The 15,386-nt window shown below is 41.4% G+C and overlaps 2 protein-coding genes across 2 annotated transcripts; one reads left to right on the top strand and one right to left on the bottom strand.

The window, feature by feature from the left end:
- Positions 1-3,917: 3,917 nt before the first annotated feature.
- acvr1l (activin A receptor, type 1 like) lies at positions 3,918-10,128 on the top strand. The gene is made up of 10 exons (XM_072364994.1): positions 3,918-4,076; positions 4,821-4,904; positions 5,331-5,585; positions 5,724-5,935; positions 6,189-6,288; positions 7,001-7,147; positions 7,267-7,542; positions 7,949-8,146; positions 8,289-8,419; positions 9,162-10,128. The coding sequence occupies exons 2-10, from the start codon at positions 4,832-4,834 to the stop codon at positions 9,291-9,293; spliced, it is 1,524 nt and encodes a 507-aa protein (XP_072221095.1). The 5' UTR covers positions 3,918-4,076; positions 4,821-4,831; the 3' UTR covers positions 9,294-10,128.
- d2hgdh (D-2-hydroxyglutarate dehydrogenase) lies at positions 10,124-14,568 on the bottom strand. Its single transcript, XM_072364993.1, has 10 exons — positions 14,438-14,568; positions 13,621-13,975; positions 13,450-13,507; positions 13,226-13,365; positions 12,954-13,147; positions 12,685-12,853; positions 12,376-12,519; positions 12,158-12,300; positions 11,420-11,585; positions 10,124-11,311 (listed from the first exon to the last, which is right to left on the bottom strand). Exons 1-10 carry the CDS (start codon positions 14,438-14,440, stop codon positions 11,049-11,051), a joined length of 1,635 nt encoding a protein of 544 aa, XP_072221094.1. The 5' UTR covers positions 14,441-14,568; the 3' UTR covers positions 10,124-11,048.
- Between the last annotated feature and the right edge of the window lie 818 nt (positions 14,569-15,386).

The following is a 15,386-nucleotide window of genomic DNA, read 5'->3' as shown; positions in this document are numbered from 1 at the left end:
GTCTTCATTTCTTTGGATGTCAAAGTTTTAATTTGCTTTTGTGAGAGCAGTAAAGAAATGTGTTCGCTGGCTGTGGTTACCAGAAAAGTTCATGATCCCAGCCTCCAGGCCTGTTTTCAGTTGATTAAGATTGTTCTGAATATGAGCCACAGATGATCAAATCCACAAACTCTGCAGTTTCATGTAGAGAAACACCCTCCTTTCCTTATTTCTTGGAGGAAAAAAAGTCTCTCTGGGATGCTCTTTGTATGCTTGATCATGTATAACTAAACTCATTAACTATACTTTAAATTACTTCAAAATCTTTGCATTCTGTCTCTTTTTCAAAACTTGGTTATATGATTCACTTAATTCACAACATGGATATTAACACCATATGTCAATGGGAGCCAGATGTGCTTGGCTACTTTTCACCTGGCATTTACTTCTCAGAGGTCAAAGGCAGACTCCGTCGTTTTCAGTGATGATTCAGAACGTGAATTATTGCTTATATTTGGAAAGTAATAGCTTCAGTTAGCATTATCTTATTCTTAAGAGGTGCAGAGGCATGCAAAAACTACGTAAGAGTGATAAATAAAGTTAGTTAGTCTGTCACTCAGAATAGATAAGCAAGTGGATCGAATGACAACTGGTTGCTTGCTCGCAGAGATTTAAGGATTTATCTAAATTTAGCAAAAACTGCACCGAGCCAACTTTCTAAATACCTGTCCCAAAACGTAATGTGTTATTGCTATAAAGTTATTCCCAGTTTATCAAATAAAGTAAGCAAATAGGCATGAATTGATGTTTATTTATGTCACTGTATGTTCATTTCTCCAGAAATAATAGCTGTCTGTTCAAAAAGCAACCAAAACAGAAGGAAGACTGCTGATTGATGTTCACATACCCATGCAATAGTGGACAGGACAATAATCTTAAACTGACCGAGGTGTTTTGAGGATAATTCTTACTCAGATCTCACATGTCTTACTTGAGCAGGCACGTGTTTCATCAGATTTAAGTAGAAACTGTTTCTAAATGCTGTAATCGTAGCTGTTTTGCTGCATTTCGGTCATTAGTGAGCAAAAACAGACCCACACAGACTGAACTGTGACATAACTGTAAGATTTTTCAGAGCTAAAATTAGAGGATAGTTCCTGACTTCTTCCCTGAGGCTGTTACAGTGACTCATATAACTTGTATTTGGAGGGGCTGCGCTCACACACTACTCCAAATAAATCTGAAAGATCTGATTTATTGACCAACAGAGTAAATAAAGTCTCAGCCTCAAGGATTAAACATCCAACTGATCAGATATTGGTAAAATGAGTTATAAATTAACACATTTAAAAGCGAAATGAGCTATCTTACTCCTGTCAGTGTAAGATTTTACATCACATACAATATGCTCAAATAACTGGATATCTGCAATTCAGCATGTTTTAAGCAGATACAAGTTGAACATTTTTCCTTTCAAGTCTTGTAGTGCACCATCCTTCCTCACTGTTTCCATAGGAATTAAAGGGGTAAGTAGAAGCTGGTTGCCACTTGATTAACTGATCATCAGCAAGTGTGAGCACCCCTATAAATCAGAAGTTTTGGCAGGTTGCTGGTCTGTAGACATCAGCAATTGTCTTAAAGAAGCAGTTTTTGCTGCCCATCGATATAGGAGGAGTTATAAGGCCATTTTCAAATTATTTGGACAGTGAGAAAGATTATTCACATGTGGAAACATTAAAGAGAGTTGATAAACTTCCCAAGAGTAGACGTCCCAGCAAGTTCACGCCAAGGTCAGATTATACAATGTTCGGAGAAACTGGAAAAAACCCAGGAGCTACATCTCAGGCTCTACAGACCTCAGTTAGGATGTTAAATGTTAAGGTTTAAGGCAGTTCAAATGGAAAAAAGACTGAAGAAGAATGGCTTCCCTGGGAGCCTCTTCCATCTAAAGTTAACATGGCAGCATGGCTTAGGTTTGAAAAGTTGCATCTGAACAAACCACAAGACTTCCGCAACAGTGTCCAGATGAGATCAAAGTGGAGATGTTTGACCACAATGCCCAGCGCCACGTGTGGAGTAAACCAAACAGCATATCAGCACAAGCACCTCATACCAACTGTCACAACATGGATATTAACACGATGGTGGAGGAGGATGTGTGCTTGTTTTGCAGCACCAGGACCTGGATACCTTGCAGTTATTGAGTTGACCATGAACTCCTCTGTCTGCCAAAGTATTGTATAGTAAAATGTGGCCATCTGTCAGACAGCTCACACTTGGCTGAAACTGGTTCATGCAACAGGACAATGATCCCAAACACAGCAGCAAATCTACAATAGAATGGCTGGAAAAGAAAATAATCAATGTGTTGCAATGGTCCAGTCAAAGTTCAGACCTCAAGATGAGTGAAATGCTGTGGGGGGACCTTAAGAGAACTGAACATTAAAGAATGCCGGGAACTGAAGCAACTTTGTAAAGAAGAGTGGGCCAAAATTCCTCCATAAAGATGTGAGAGACTGATAATGCAGCCATGTTTCAAGGAAAAACACAATCTCAAGTTTTGTGTGTTTAGCTTTAAGGCACTGGATTCTGTTGTTCGTCATCCAGAAAATGCTATTACATGGTAAGATTTAATGCAAGTCATGATGTTTTTCTAAGCTTAAACGATTATTTAAGAAATAAAACAGCAAGTGAAAGTGCAAGGAAACACAGAATGATTGCAAAAAACAACATTTCAGGCTAAAGTTATTTGAAGTATTCTGGACAGGACACAATCTTGACTCTCCCACATGTCAGTCTGGTGTGCAGCAACTGTCTCCCACCAGTCCGACCTCCAAATGCAGATGTTTTCAACTGTTAAATGCAGAGTAAGAGTCAATATATAACTATATCAATCAAATGTTGTGACGCAGTGTCACTCTATGGAGTCATTTCCGTGTGCAGTAGCATGAAAAAAACAGTGAAAGTTGAGTCTGTGAACAATCAATAGATTGAATTAGCATAACTATTTTATGTTTTTGCCATGAGATGGGATTGGATAATGTCATACAGAATGTCATACTTGAATTTAATGCTGCTAAAGGAAGTTCTATAAATCATAGTAGCATAGGGTTTACATAGTTTTCCACACCCTGCTGCCACATTTTGGCTTAGTTTGTGTTAAATAAGCAAAGGCTCATTGTTATGTTATGTGTTGTTGCTTATCTGAGGTTGTATTTGTTACATATCTGGTAACTAACTGATGATTTTTATCGATCGTGTGCAGATATATAAAACCATAGAACTAACTGAAAGAGGGTGTGCTTCCTTTGTCTACTCACTGAGTGTGATCTGAAAAGTATCTAATTAATTCATTTTGAGGCACAAGAAGGGCGATACAAAGACCCAAAGGTGCAAAAATAACAACATACCACAAAACACTACATAACAGAAAACACATTCAACAAATTACAACATTTCATAAAGCATTACTTTTTTGTTGTGTTGTTGTTTTGATGTTATGAAATACTGAAAAAATATGTGTGTAAATGCTTGTTTTGGGGGGTGTTGATTTTATCATGGTTTTATCTGACATTATTGAGTTCTCACTTAAGGGTTCACTGCTACTGTCCTCTTAAATTTAGCTAAAAGAGTGGCATTAAAAAACAATAGATTAGGAACAACTACTCATATTGTGCAAATATACTCACTTTTTTTCCAATATGGACTCAAATCCAATTGCTTACATAGTCCTGGAGTTGATGGAAAAACACAATGATCAGAAGCCACTGAAGAGGATACTCTCTTTTTGTCAAAGTTCACTTTGATTATAAAGATGATTGAAGTCCTACTGTGAATTTTTTACATGCATGCCGCTGATGTCATAGTGATTTTACAACCTGTTGGAGGACTCTGCTGCCCCACAATGCATCTCGAAGATAATGTTTTGGAGACGTCATGTATAGCTGGAAAGGAAAACAGCCAGTGGGTGGGCTGGGTTGTACCCCCGCTTTCGGCTTTTTTACATTGCAAATCAGGCTGGTATGACTATTTGAACCTTACACGAGGATATACAAACTTTCCATGATGAGTTAGACGTTGTGCTTCGTGTGTGCCAGGTAAGTGGGTGTTTTTATCTCTGGCTTTTAGCAGTCCTCGCCCTGCTGCCCGGCTGCGCTTTGTGCTGCACGGCTAGCTTAGCTTGCAGTGCTAACGGCATCGGGCAGCCGCCTGTCTGACTGGCGCCTCTGAGGCGCCGTGAACGGCCAATAAAACCGTCTAATAACGACCTGTTTGTCACAGCAAACAACCAGGCCTCCAGTCTGTGAGGTTTACCTTAAAGAAATGGCTGCTAGCTTTTCTCGTCCAGACACTGCATCAAAACTGGAGGTTGTGACATTGAAATTTAAAGTGTTAGCTTACTAGCGGAATGAGTATTTTTGTCCATGCTAAGTTGACTGCTAGCCTGCAGATAAACAGATACAGTAGATCAAGTATGCTATTTGGCTTAAGCTTATTTATCAGCAACCCAACCACGTGAATATCTTATGGTGGCCAAACAATAATAACAGTAATAATGGTATTTTTAAAAAATCTGCCAAAACTTGGTGGTATTTTATGTCCTTTGTCTTTGTTATGGTTGCAATTTCTATGATGACAACAATGGTCCTTTATTTTTACTAAACATTTGAAGTATGAAAGTATGAAAAGCCCTCCGCCTTGCTTGTTTTGTGTCTTCATTACTGTCTGAAGCCATGACACGATCATGAGAAAAAAAAAAGAGGGAGTAAATGTGATTATCCACTTTGCAGCAGTGCACTCATTTGAACTCTCCCTGGCTTCTTTTCCTCTCTGTCTGCCAGTGCACTGAAACATGGGTGTTTGCAGTGTCCACGTCCTTCTGCTGCTCCTGCTGCAGACTCTGCAGACTTCAGCTGAGGGCTCAGGTACTGCGCTCAGTTGCATTTCTCCAGATATCGTGTGCAGCTTCCACTCTGATGTCTGTAGTCTTTTCTTGTTTTCTGTCCAAGCCAAACGATAATGAGCAACATCCTGCATATTTCTGGTCGCTTGTCATTTTCAGTTAGAAACTGTTCCCAGCAATGGGGAGCAAAAGTATTACTTAACGCCCCAAATAAGAGTTCAGGGCTTAATAGTTTAACTCAAGTTGTGTTTTTAGTTAATCTGCTAATGACTTTTTTACAGTCAATAGCATTGTAACATGCATTATTTGACTAAGATGACTTCCAATTGTTAGAATGGAACAATTAGGCGTAAACAACATAGATTTTACTGTTTGATTCTGTCAGTGTTAAGCACCTGCAATGATTTAATTTGTCTTGTGTGTTGGACTCGCATCCTGTCTTTCTCAGATGGGCACCTGGTGTGTCTTTGTGAAGGTCCAAAATGCCCCCAGGCCACACAGTGCCACGGTACTCAGTGCTTCTCCTCCGTTAAAGTCGGAAGCAATGGGGTTTTGTTTGAACGCGGCTGTCTGTTGGGGCCAGACAAAATCCGCATGATGTGCTCCACAGCTCCATCCTTCCACAAGGCCATTCACTGCTGCTCCCAGGACCGGTGCAACAGCAACACCACCAGGAACTGGCTGATGTCTCTTCTTCCATCAGGTCTTACGGCAACTCAAAACCTGCTTCATGTCAACATGGAAACTGCCAAATAGAGTAATTGTGCTTGGAATATAGTCTCATATAAACTCTTTTTTTTTTTTTACTCTGCACCTCTTTCTCTACTATCTTTTCCCACAGCCCCAGAAGGTGAACCAGTTCGGTATCGTGTAGAGACATTGGCTCTCTTTGTACTCGGCCCAGTCGTAGTTCTGGTTTTGCTGTCTGTGGTGTCAGTGCTGGCCTGCAGGAGGCTCCACCACGGCCGTCTTCAGAGACTGCAGGAGTTTGACACGGAGCAGGGAGCCATAGATGGTCTCATCACCTCCAATGTCGGAGACAGCACTTTAGCAGTAAGTATAATAGAGGTTACTCTCCAAGCCATGAAAAGTCACAGTGGAGTGAAAAGAGTTACTGTCTAACATTCTAACCCCAAGCATTGTCAGTAGCCACTTTTTAATGGGACATAATAATAATAATATTGATCAGCTGTGTCCCAGTATAATGTCACAATGGAGATTTAACTATAAAATGTTAGTAACGGGGATAGTTTTTTCCTAATCTACATAGCGACGCAGCATCACTGATAACTCTCTCTATCTCCAGGACCTTTTGGATCACTCGTGTACATCAGGCAGCGGCTCGGGTCTTCCATTCCTTGTCCAGAGAACTGTGGCCAGGCAGATAAGCCTGGTGGAGTGTGTAGGTAGGTGTAACACACAAGCTGTATGGAGGATGGATTCACATCTCTTTGACTGATTAGATTTTATTTCAGTTCCACAGAGGTAATTAATGTCAGAACCAGCTAAATCGTTTTGTAACATACAAAAAAAAAGCTAGAATCTTAATGAAGTAGACGTTTAAAACATGAGAATACAGTTGCCATAAGCATGATAATAATCAGGAGAGAAAATCTGTTCACCATTTGTCAAATTCCTAGCAGTGAGCACATCATCTTGGTAAGTGTTGAGTCATTCCTGCCACATACAGACTGCTCTATTTCTGTTTGCTGCTCATTTTTTGGATGACTGTGTATATCTAACCTGTTCTATCACCTGTTATAGGATACAAATCTGACAGCAGTGTCAAACAAATGATGTGCGGATAATAAGATGTCACACGAACAGACAAAACACGAGTTCCCTTTTCCTGTCCCATCATGGTGTGTTGTGACCAACTGACAAATTTCAGCTTTGGCAGTCAAATAAAACCATATAAGTAAAGGGTGTTAGTTTTAACAGAACTTTTACCAGTTTTTAATTGTGCTGCTGGTGTGGAACATCAGATCGGTGTCTGGCAGCTGTTGTATGAGTATAGCTGCAGAATAGAATGAAAATACCTTTAAAGAAAAACGCAGACAGCAGTTGCCTTTTTTGTCTCTCTACTTTGCGATACATTTTTTCTTTCTTCTCTCGCAGGTAAAGGACGGTATGGAGAGGTGTGGCGAGGCCAGTGGCAGGGCGAAAACGTGGCTGTGAAAATCTTCTCCTCCAGAGACGAGAAGTCCTGGTTCAGAGAGACGGAGATCTACAACACAGTGCTGCTGAGGCACGAAAACATTCTCGGTGAGTCTGACAACCTCCAAAACACATGACGGTGTATTACACAGACATGCAATAAAGTAGTAGATTGATAAATGGTTTACAGCTTGACAATCTTTCGCATTTTTGTTTTCTCCTGTCAGGGTTCATGGCATCGGACATGACTTCCCGAAACTCCAGCACTCAGCTGTGGCTCATCACTCATTACCATGAAAACGGCTCCCTTTATGACTACTTGCAGCGAGTCGCAGTGGAGACATCGGAGGGTCTGGCGATGGCGGCATCGATAGCCTGCGGCCTCGTGCACCTCCACACCGAGATCTTCGGCACAGAGGGCAAACCGGCCATCGCACACCGGGACCTGAAGAGCAAAAACATCCTGGTGACCAAGGAGCTGCGCTGCTGCATTGCAGACCTTGGTCAGCCATGTTTCACCTCTTTATGTCCCACTACTATTTATCTGTTTGTCTTTGGTATTTGTTCTCAACACTTGAAGCACAAGGTCTGCCTGATCAAAGCAATGATAATTAGTTTCTTAAACATGAACAATTTGAACCTGATGAGATACATTATACACATTTGTAGTTGTAATGTTTAGTTTCATTTCTTTTTTCTAAAGATCGAAGGCAGGCTTGAATATTTTTGAAATGTTGCTTGTTTGTATAGTTTTGCACTTGTCTCCTATTCATGGATCCCACGCTGCCTCGGAGCCTTTGTCAAACCTAACAGCTATGTGTGCTGCATGACCGGGTGGCCAGGGTTTCTATTTCAGGATAGATCTTAGTCGAGACTTGCTTTAATACTTTATGTAACGGCGTGTTACAGGGCTGGCTGTGACCCACACACAGGCTGACAACCTGCTGGATGTGGGCAACAATCCAAAGGTTGGCACCAAACGCTACATGGCACCTGAAGTGTTGGATGAAACCATTCAGACCGACTGCTTTGATGCCTATAAGAGAGTGGACATATGGGCATTTGGACTGGTGCTGTGGGAGATAGCGAGGCGTACATACAGCAATGGTGAGTGTTTTTCATGCGTCTCGTTGGTATGGATTAAACATCAGTGTGGCGTAGTTAAGCTATCTGTGCGGACAATATTACAAATATACATTGTTTTAAACATCTTTCCTGTCGCTCTCGTCTTTCGAATGTAATTTTCCAGGTATCGTGGAAGAGTACAAACCTCCGTTTTACGATCAGGTGCCAAACGACCCCAGCTTTGAAGACATGAGGAAAGTGGTGTGTGTGGAGCAGCAGAGGCCTTTCATTCCTAACCGTTGGTTCTCGGATCCTGTAAGTCATAATATGTGACTGCACTTCGTTTGTTTGTGTTCTCATTCGCTTAACTTTGGCACATAAACGTGGTAAAATTGTGTCAAATGAATAACTGAATGGGTACATGGATATAGTAAGAATTTACAGGTATGAGGAAACTGATGGGGCGATAATTAGAAGAATCATTCATCTAAACCAATTTGATTACGTGTAACATAGGCTTTCTCCCACTCTCTAAGGTCAACTTCCATCAACATACCTCTGTTCATTTTTGGCTCAACTGGTGCTCTTCCGATCTAATTATATGTAATATAATCACATTACTGTGCTTCTGCTCTGGTCCATGGCACCTGACCTGAAAATCGATGTCACCAACTGTTTGATTATTTCTATTATTTTACCTTTTTTTTTTTCTTTTCTTTATATTTAGTAAGAATTTGCCCTTCATTCGGATTTAAATTGCATTAAGCATGATGTGGATGCTTTGGAGAACAGTTAAATGAAAGGTGATCTCCACTGAGGAAATGATGGGAGATGGGTCTTAATATCGCTTCTGTACTTTTGTGAGGTTCATCCTGTATTTATTTGCAGCTGAAATGACAGACTATAATATATTCGCATCAACACTATTAGGTTAGCTTGATATTTTCTATGAATGTTCTTATTCATCTGACGGCTCTTGGAAGCACATCGATGATTTTCTAACAGTTATCGACCGCGTGATTCATCTCTTTTTTTTCTTTCTTTCTTTCTCCCTCAGACTCTCTCTGCTTTGGTAAAACTGATGAAGGAGTGTTGGTACCAGAACCCGTCTGCCAGGCTCACAGCGTTGCGCATCAAGAAGACCCTAGACAAGATTCACAGCTCTCTGGAGAAGGGCAAGGAGTCGTGAGAGACCGAGGAGTTCAAAGGGCGATGTCAGGGATTGGTTTCAACAACTGTTTGTCAAAGCAAGAAGAGGAGGTGAGAGGGACAAAAGGACGAGAGGACGTTTGCTCCATCGTCATCCAGCTCGCTCTCGGTTTCTCTGTGGTTGCCTTCCATTGACACCCCGCTGAACTTGAACAGACGTTTGGACCTGTTGTGTCTGAAAAAGCCAGCCTTTGCTGTGGGACATGCACCAGTTCCCACTGCGTTCCCACTGACCTGAACTGTGGACTGTTACTGAGTGTGAGCAGGTGGCATATTGTAGTACCCCATCACAATGCTGTAATGCCCATTTTAGATCGCTCTGGGTTTGGCCTTCCTTCACACGCACCAAACACTACATATTGAGCGTCTCTTTCGGTTCTGATCTCCAGCCGGTGCTTCTGGCGTGTGGATGTGGCATTCTGCTCAGAGACGATCAAAAACCGACCACTCATTTAGCTTTATTAATAAATGCCAACTGTTGCCACAAATACAACAACAAAAAAGAAAAAAAAAAAAAAGTTCACTCACAAAAGGAAAAGAGCCAATAGAATCAAACTTTTTTTTAAAAAAAATAAAAAAATAAAAATAGTATGGTATTTATCTATTGACTCTCCACTGCTACTGAGGTAGAGACCAGTGGCTGATGACGTGTGAAACTGACTGTATACATATATAGGCATTAACTCTACAGGACTATCTGTACACCTGTTGTCACTATCGAGTAGGAAAGCATTTGTTGACATATACAGAAAAAAAAAATGTAGGAAAATTGTTTCAGCTGACCTTGTTTGTTATATATATGGGCGGGGGGGGGGGGGGGGGTAAAACACTTGAGGCACATTGTTACTGCAGGTGGTTCATGGAGAAGAGAAAGAAAGGAATATGTCGTAAAATGTGCTTTGAAATGAACTGATCTTCCCTACTCGGCATACTTCCTAAACCTTTTCAACGTCTGAGCAAGCGGGGACGAATCGAGACGAACTTGTTTGCGATAAAGCAATGTGTGTGTGTGTGTGTTTTTTTTTCCTCTCCCTTCCCTCTTTCTAAATGATGACGGAGGTGAAAACTTTAAGTAGTGAGCTGGGCCTCCTATCGTCTCCAGTAATTCCACACTTGGTTACCTGAATAATGAAAAACGACACACTTTATCTTCATTTGGAAACTGTTTTATTGAATACTGGTTTTAACGTTGCCTAGATACACAGAGGAATTAGTTCTGGCTTTGTTTTGAGGGGGGGGGGGTTGTTGCTTCATCTTTTTTACATGTAATAAAGCAGTTACTGCACTCTTGCCTAATAATTAGCCAGGAAGTGTCATGATTTCATGGTATATCTACGCAAACTGAATCACACGACTTTACAGTATATGAATCGATTCACTCTGGTGTTCCATGACTGCCCTCTAGTGGAAACAAGTAAGCACATTAGAGAACTGTTCTGATTCTTTAGAGAGTCTGTTGTGTGCCTTACAAGATGTAAATCCTGTTACCCCAACGGAGCAGATACATTGTTTGTAGCAGCTTGTTGACATGGATCATTCAGTCAGCCGTAAATACTCTGAAGGAACTGCTTAGTGCACATATAAATTAAACAGCTAAGTCTTGGAAACATAGAAAGAAAGAAGGAAAAGAAAAAAGTAATCTCATATGACAGCAAAAGGAATCAGTTGTCACTAAAACCATGTGACAGAAGCTTTGTAAAGTGCTGCTCTGCAAGAGCCAGAAATGACCCCACAGTCACTTCAGATTATCTGGTAGAGTCTTGTATGGGTTGAGGATGCCTTTGGGGTCCAGCATGGCCTTGATGCTACCCATCAGAGCCACAGCCTGGCTAGGTTTGCTGTAATAAATGTAGTTCCTCTTCTTCAGTCCCAGGCCATGTTCTGCACTAATACTGCCCTGAAAGTTGGCCGTCCATTCATAGACGAACGGCTCGATGGCAGCCAGGAGAGCAGGGTCCTTAGCGGGAGAAGTGATGTTCAGGTGGAGGTTGCCGTCACCTAGAAGATCCGGTGGAAAGCGATGGGATTTGGATTATTGTGAGAGGTGGGAATGACATGGAAAAGGTTCATACAGACTAAGCAACACCTTCCATCATGTAGTCTTACCTACGTGTCCGTATCCCACCACACTCTTGGCCCGGTCGCCCAGGTGCTGCCTCATGTCTGTCACCAATTGGTAGATCCGCTCCACCGGAAGGGAGATGTCGTACTTGTAGGTGAAGCCATCGTGAGTCAGCGCCTCTGTGACACGTTCACGCATTGACCACAGAGCCTGGGAAGGTGCAAATGGAAAGGCATCGTCATCATTTGCTTCGACTTGCTCTATTCCTGCGAGACCGAGAACTCTTAACAGAACATGCCTCTGTAGCTTTAATCAAATTTATTTCACAACTCTCCACTGTCACCTTGTCTGCAGCCGGAAGGTGTTTATGTTTAAGTTTAATTAATAAAAATGGGGGAAATATTATTTTTAATCTAAAAAGGCTTTACACCAATGTAAAGCCAATTGATTTGTCCTCAAGTGCCTGTTTGCAGGACTTTTACCAGAGTACTGTGAATTGGAAGGCGAGTCCTCCAAGAATTAGGTTATTTCTGGCACATTCTGCTCAGCTGGATTTTCATCTGGGGTGTTTGAAGGCTGGGTCGAAAATGCAGCAGTGCATGTGGGACTGACTCAACACAGACCAGAGTGTCAGAGTTCGTTATAATGAAGACACAAGTCACCCACAGCCTCACTCTGCCTCTCTGATGTGTTTTTAATAGTTCTGTCAAACTGGTGAACCTCTGTGGCACAGAGATATATCATCCACAGGCTTTAGTTAGGGAATAAAAGCACGAGGTTACCTTTATTTTCGCTTCCTCGGTTGCTACGGTTCCATCAGTAACTAGCAATGATGTCATTGCTTCCTCTAGGAAGTTGTGGAGTTTCTGTGAATCGTGGTCCGCGTCAGATCCAGATGTTTCTATGACAATGTAGAATGGGCAATCTGCAGAGCAGAAGGAAGGATCTGCTCTGTGTGTGTTTAATTAAGTCATGTGCACGGGAATGTGTGCTCACGTACCGGAGATAGGATTGGGTAGTTTGAGGTGTGCGTTCAGCAGCCTCATACATTCACTGTCCAAGAACTCGAAAGCAGACAGAATTTCTCCCAGCATGCATCTGCAGAGCTGAAATGTCTTCAGCAGCTGCTCGAAGGTCTCACAGCCTGGAAGCACAGGCATGTGTGAGCATGTGATCGTGCCGGTTGAGCTTAACTTCTGATCTCCAAAATACAAACACATCTAAATTTCTAGCATCAAAATATAATTTTCTTCAAGAAATCTTTTAGAAATAAAATGGGAGAATTAGAGAAAAAAAGAAAAAATCCTACCCAGGAAAACCACATTAACAGATTTGGGTTTTCGTGGGCAAAGGATGGACACTGCAGTGATGACCCCCAAAGTGCCCTCTGACCCGATGAAGAGTTGTTTGAGGTCATATCCCGTATTATCTTTCCTCAGCGTGGCCAAGCAGTCCAGCACCCGTCCATCTGCCAACACCTTTACAAATCAAAGATTTTAGCCCTCACTGTCGGAAAGACAACATTTCATTACTATGTCTGTTAGAGAAAAGCTAAGTCTCTCATTCATTTCCACTCACCACCTCAAGACCCAACACAGTCCCGTGTAAGGAGCCGTATCGTAGCAGCCGCAGCCCACCAGCATTAGTCGCCACGTTGCCCCCAATTTGGCAACTTCCTTTTGCCCCAAGATCAAGTGGCATCATGTAGTCTCTTTCGTCTAGGTAGAGTGACAAGTTCTCCAAGACACAACCTGCCTGACATGTCAGAATACCTGTGTGGAAAATTTTTTTTTTTTTTCAAAACACCTTCTTAGAGCAAAAACTTTTTTTTTTCTGTGAAATTTTCTTACCAGAGATGTCATCAAAGGTAAGTATGTTTTTCATAAGAGAGGTGGAGAGGATGATCTCATCGTAAACTGGTACGCTACCACCAACCAGCCCAGTATTACCTCCTTGAGGGTTCACTGCCAGGTTGCGACTGTTACAGTAACTACAGAAGGAGAGCAACATAACAAGAGGAGGCTGATTAACTGACAAACACAATGCGTGCATTTACTTACAGCTGGCAAGCTACCTGAGAATTTGAGATACTTCCTCTGTTGTCTGAGGTCTCAGCAGCACTTCGCTTGAACCTGCAGGAGGTATATAAAAACACAAGAATGACATCTAAACTATTGTTCATTTCTATAATAGGTTATATAGTTCAAATCTGACTAATTATTTTTAATTCAGCTCTGGGCTTCACCTCTTACGGAGTTAAGCCAGTCCACATTACTGGACTCCACCAAGTCTGGGTCAGTGATTGTTCTGCCAGGTAGGATCTTCCTGAAATAGGCCAAATCTTCCTCTGTGAGTCTGGAAAAAGGCAGTCTCTTTGGAACTGTACCAGGGGATGACTTAGACTCCTCTGACCCAACATGCAGTTTACGACATGAGCCACAGTTGAGGAATGGACTTAAGAAGGCTACAGGTGGAAATCTGGCTTTAGATGAGACAGTGCTGTAGAGAGACAGGTTTCTCAGAGATGTTCTCAGCCTCAGCGTTCTCTGGAAAATTCCCACCATGACTGGACGGATAGTATGGGAAGGTGGCTTGACACACTGAAAAAAATTAATCACATGTTGGATAAATCTTTCCTCCTGGACGTGGTGTTTGAAGCTAAGTACATGATAGTTAAATTAGTTTTCAAATTCGTGCCTCAAGTTGGTTTAAACGTTTTACCAATGTAACAGAAAACAGCAGTTCAGACAACAATAAAATGTGTTTTGTCCGTCGAGGCTACCGTAGTTTCAAAACAATGTTAGTCCTAATGCCTCTTTATTCCCTCTACGTGTTGCTCTTGCAGGCAGGAAACAACCCGTTTGCTTCAACAAGATCCACCGACGTTAGAGACCACAAACGTAATAGAATTCCCTTTGTTTAATAAGTCAAACTGTATCGCAGTTTCAACCACAACAAGCTGTTAATTGCTTGTCTGACACCTGCAATTTTGGTTAGTTTAGCTGGTGTGTTTATCACACTGACTGGCAAGACGTGAGCGAGCTATGTCTCCTTTTACTTACCATAAACGTTCACTTGACTGTGCATATCTCTCCGCCCATGTATCTTAATTTCGTGTCATATCGTGGTGCTGCGTATGTTACAAAGTTCAAGGACAGCTTTCAAACTTAAAGATGGCACTGTTTGTTTACAACTAGCAGGAAGTGAGTGGAGAGTAAAATGTCACGAAGAAGAGAATTAACTAATCAGAAGCTTTCTTACATATCTAGCCAATAGCGGCAAGGCTTTCATTGTCATTGAGAAGCCAGTGACTTTGAAAGATAAAACATGACAAACGTATTCTACATGCAGAGTACAGGGGAAAATAAACAAAAGTAGGTGGTTTAGATATATAATTTTTTTGTTAATGCTTTCTACTAGAGAATTGGTTATGATAAACTAAGAGGGAACAAACTGAAGTATTGGCAGGTAACTGTTCACAGACAATGTTTTCAATTTCAGTGCCTTTTTTAAAAAAAGCACTTATAAAGCTTCCTCTTAAGAAACTTAACCATTTCTTGAAAGGTTACCAATTAGTTTGAAAATTGGTAATAGATCTCCCAGTACAATAATTTAATATAACACAGTAAGTATATGCTCTTATTTTCAAATGCACACAACAGAAGTGACTACACCCCTGTGCAACACTGCCAAATTGCATTATCTCTTAAGAATTGTGTCACAACCCTAAATAAAATACAAGCCACAGAGTAGGCCTACAACAACAAAATGTGGTCACCCGTAAATGCTGACCACATGACCCTGACAGTTAGGGCACGTGAGGTAACACCTGTGATTTCTAGTTATCGGCACTGCACTAAAAAAATAAATTCACAGCGATACTTACTGTATTAGGAGCCATAGTATTGGAAAATCTGAGAAACTGATCCTAAAATTAAACTACAGAATGATCCATTTGTGTACTCCAACTCTGAAAATACAGTCAGCTGCTATTTACTGGCACAAGAAGAG

This window comes from Leuresthes tenuis, unplaced genomic scaffold, assembly GCF_036924035.1.
Source record: "Leuresthes tenuis unplaced genomic scaffold, fLeuTen1.0.hap1 SCAF_15, whole genome shotgun sequence".
Lineage (NCBI taxonomy): Eukaryota > Metazoa > Chordata > Actinopteri > Atheriniformes > Atherinopsidae > Leuresthes > Leuresthes tenuis.
Note: the sequence above shows the minus strand (reverse complement) of the source record. Positions and strands in the feature narration are given on the sequence as shown.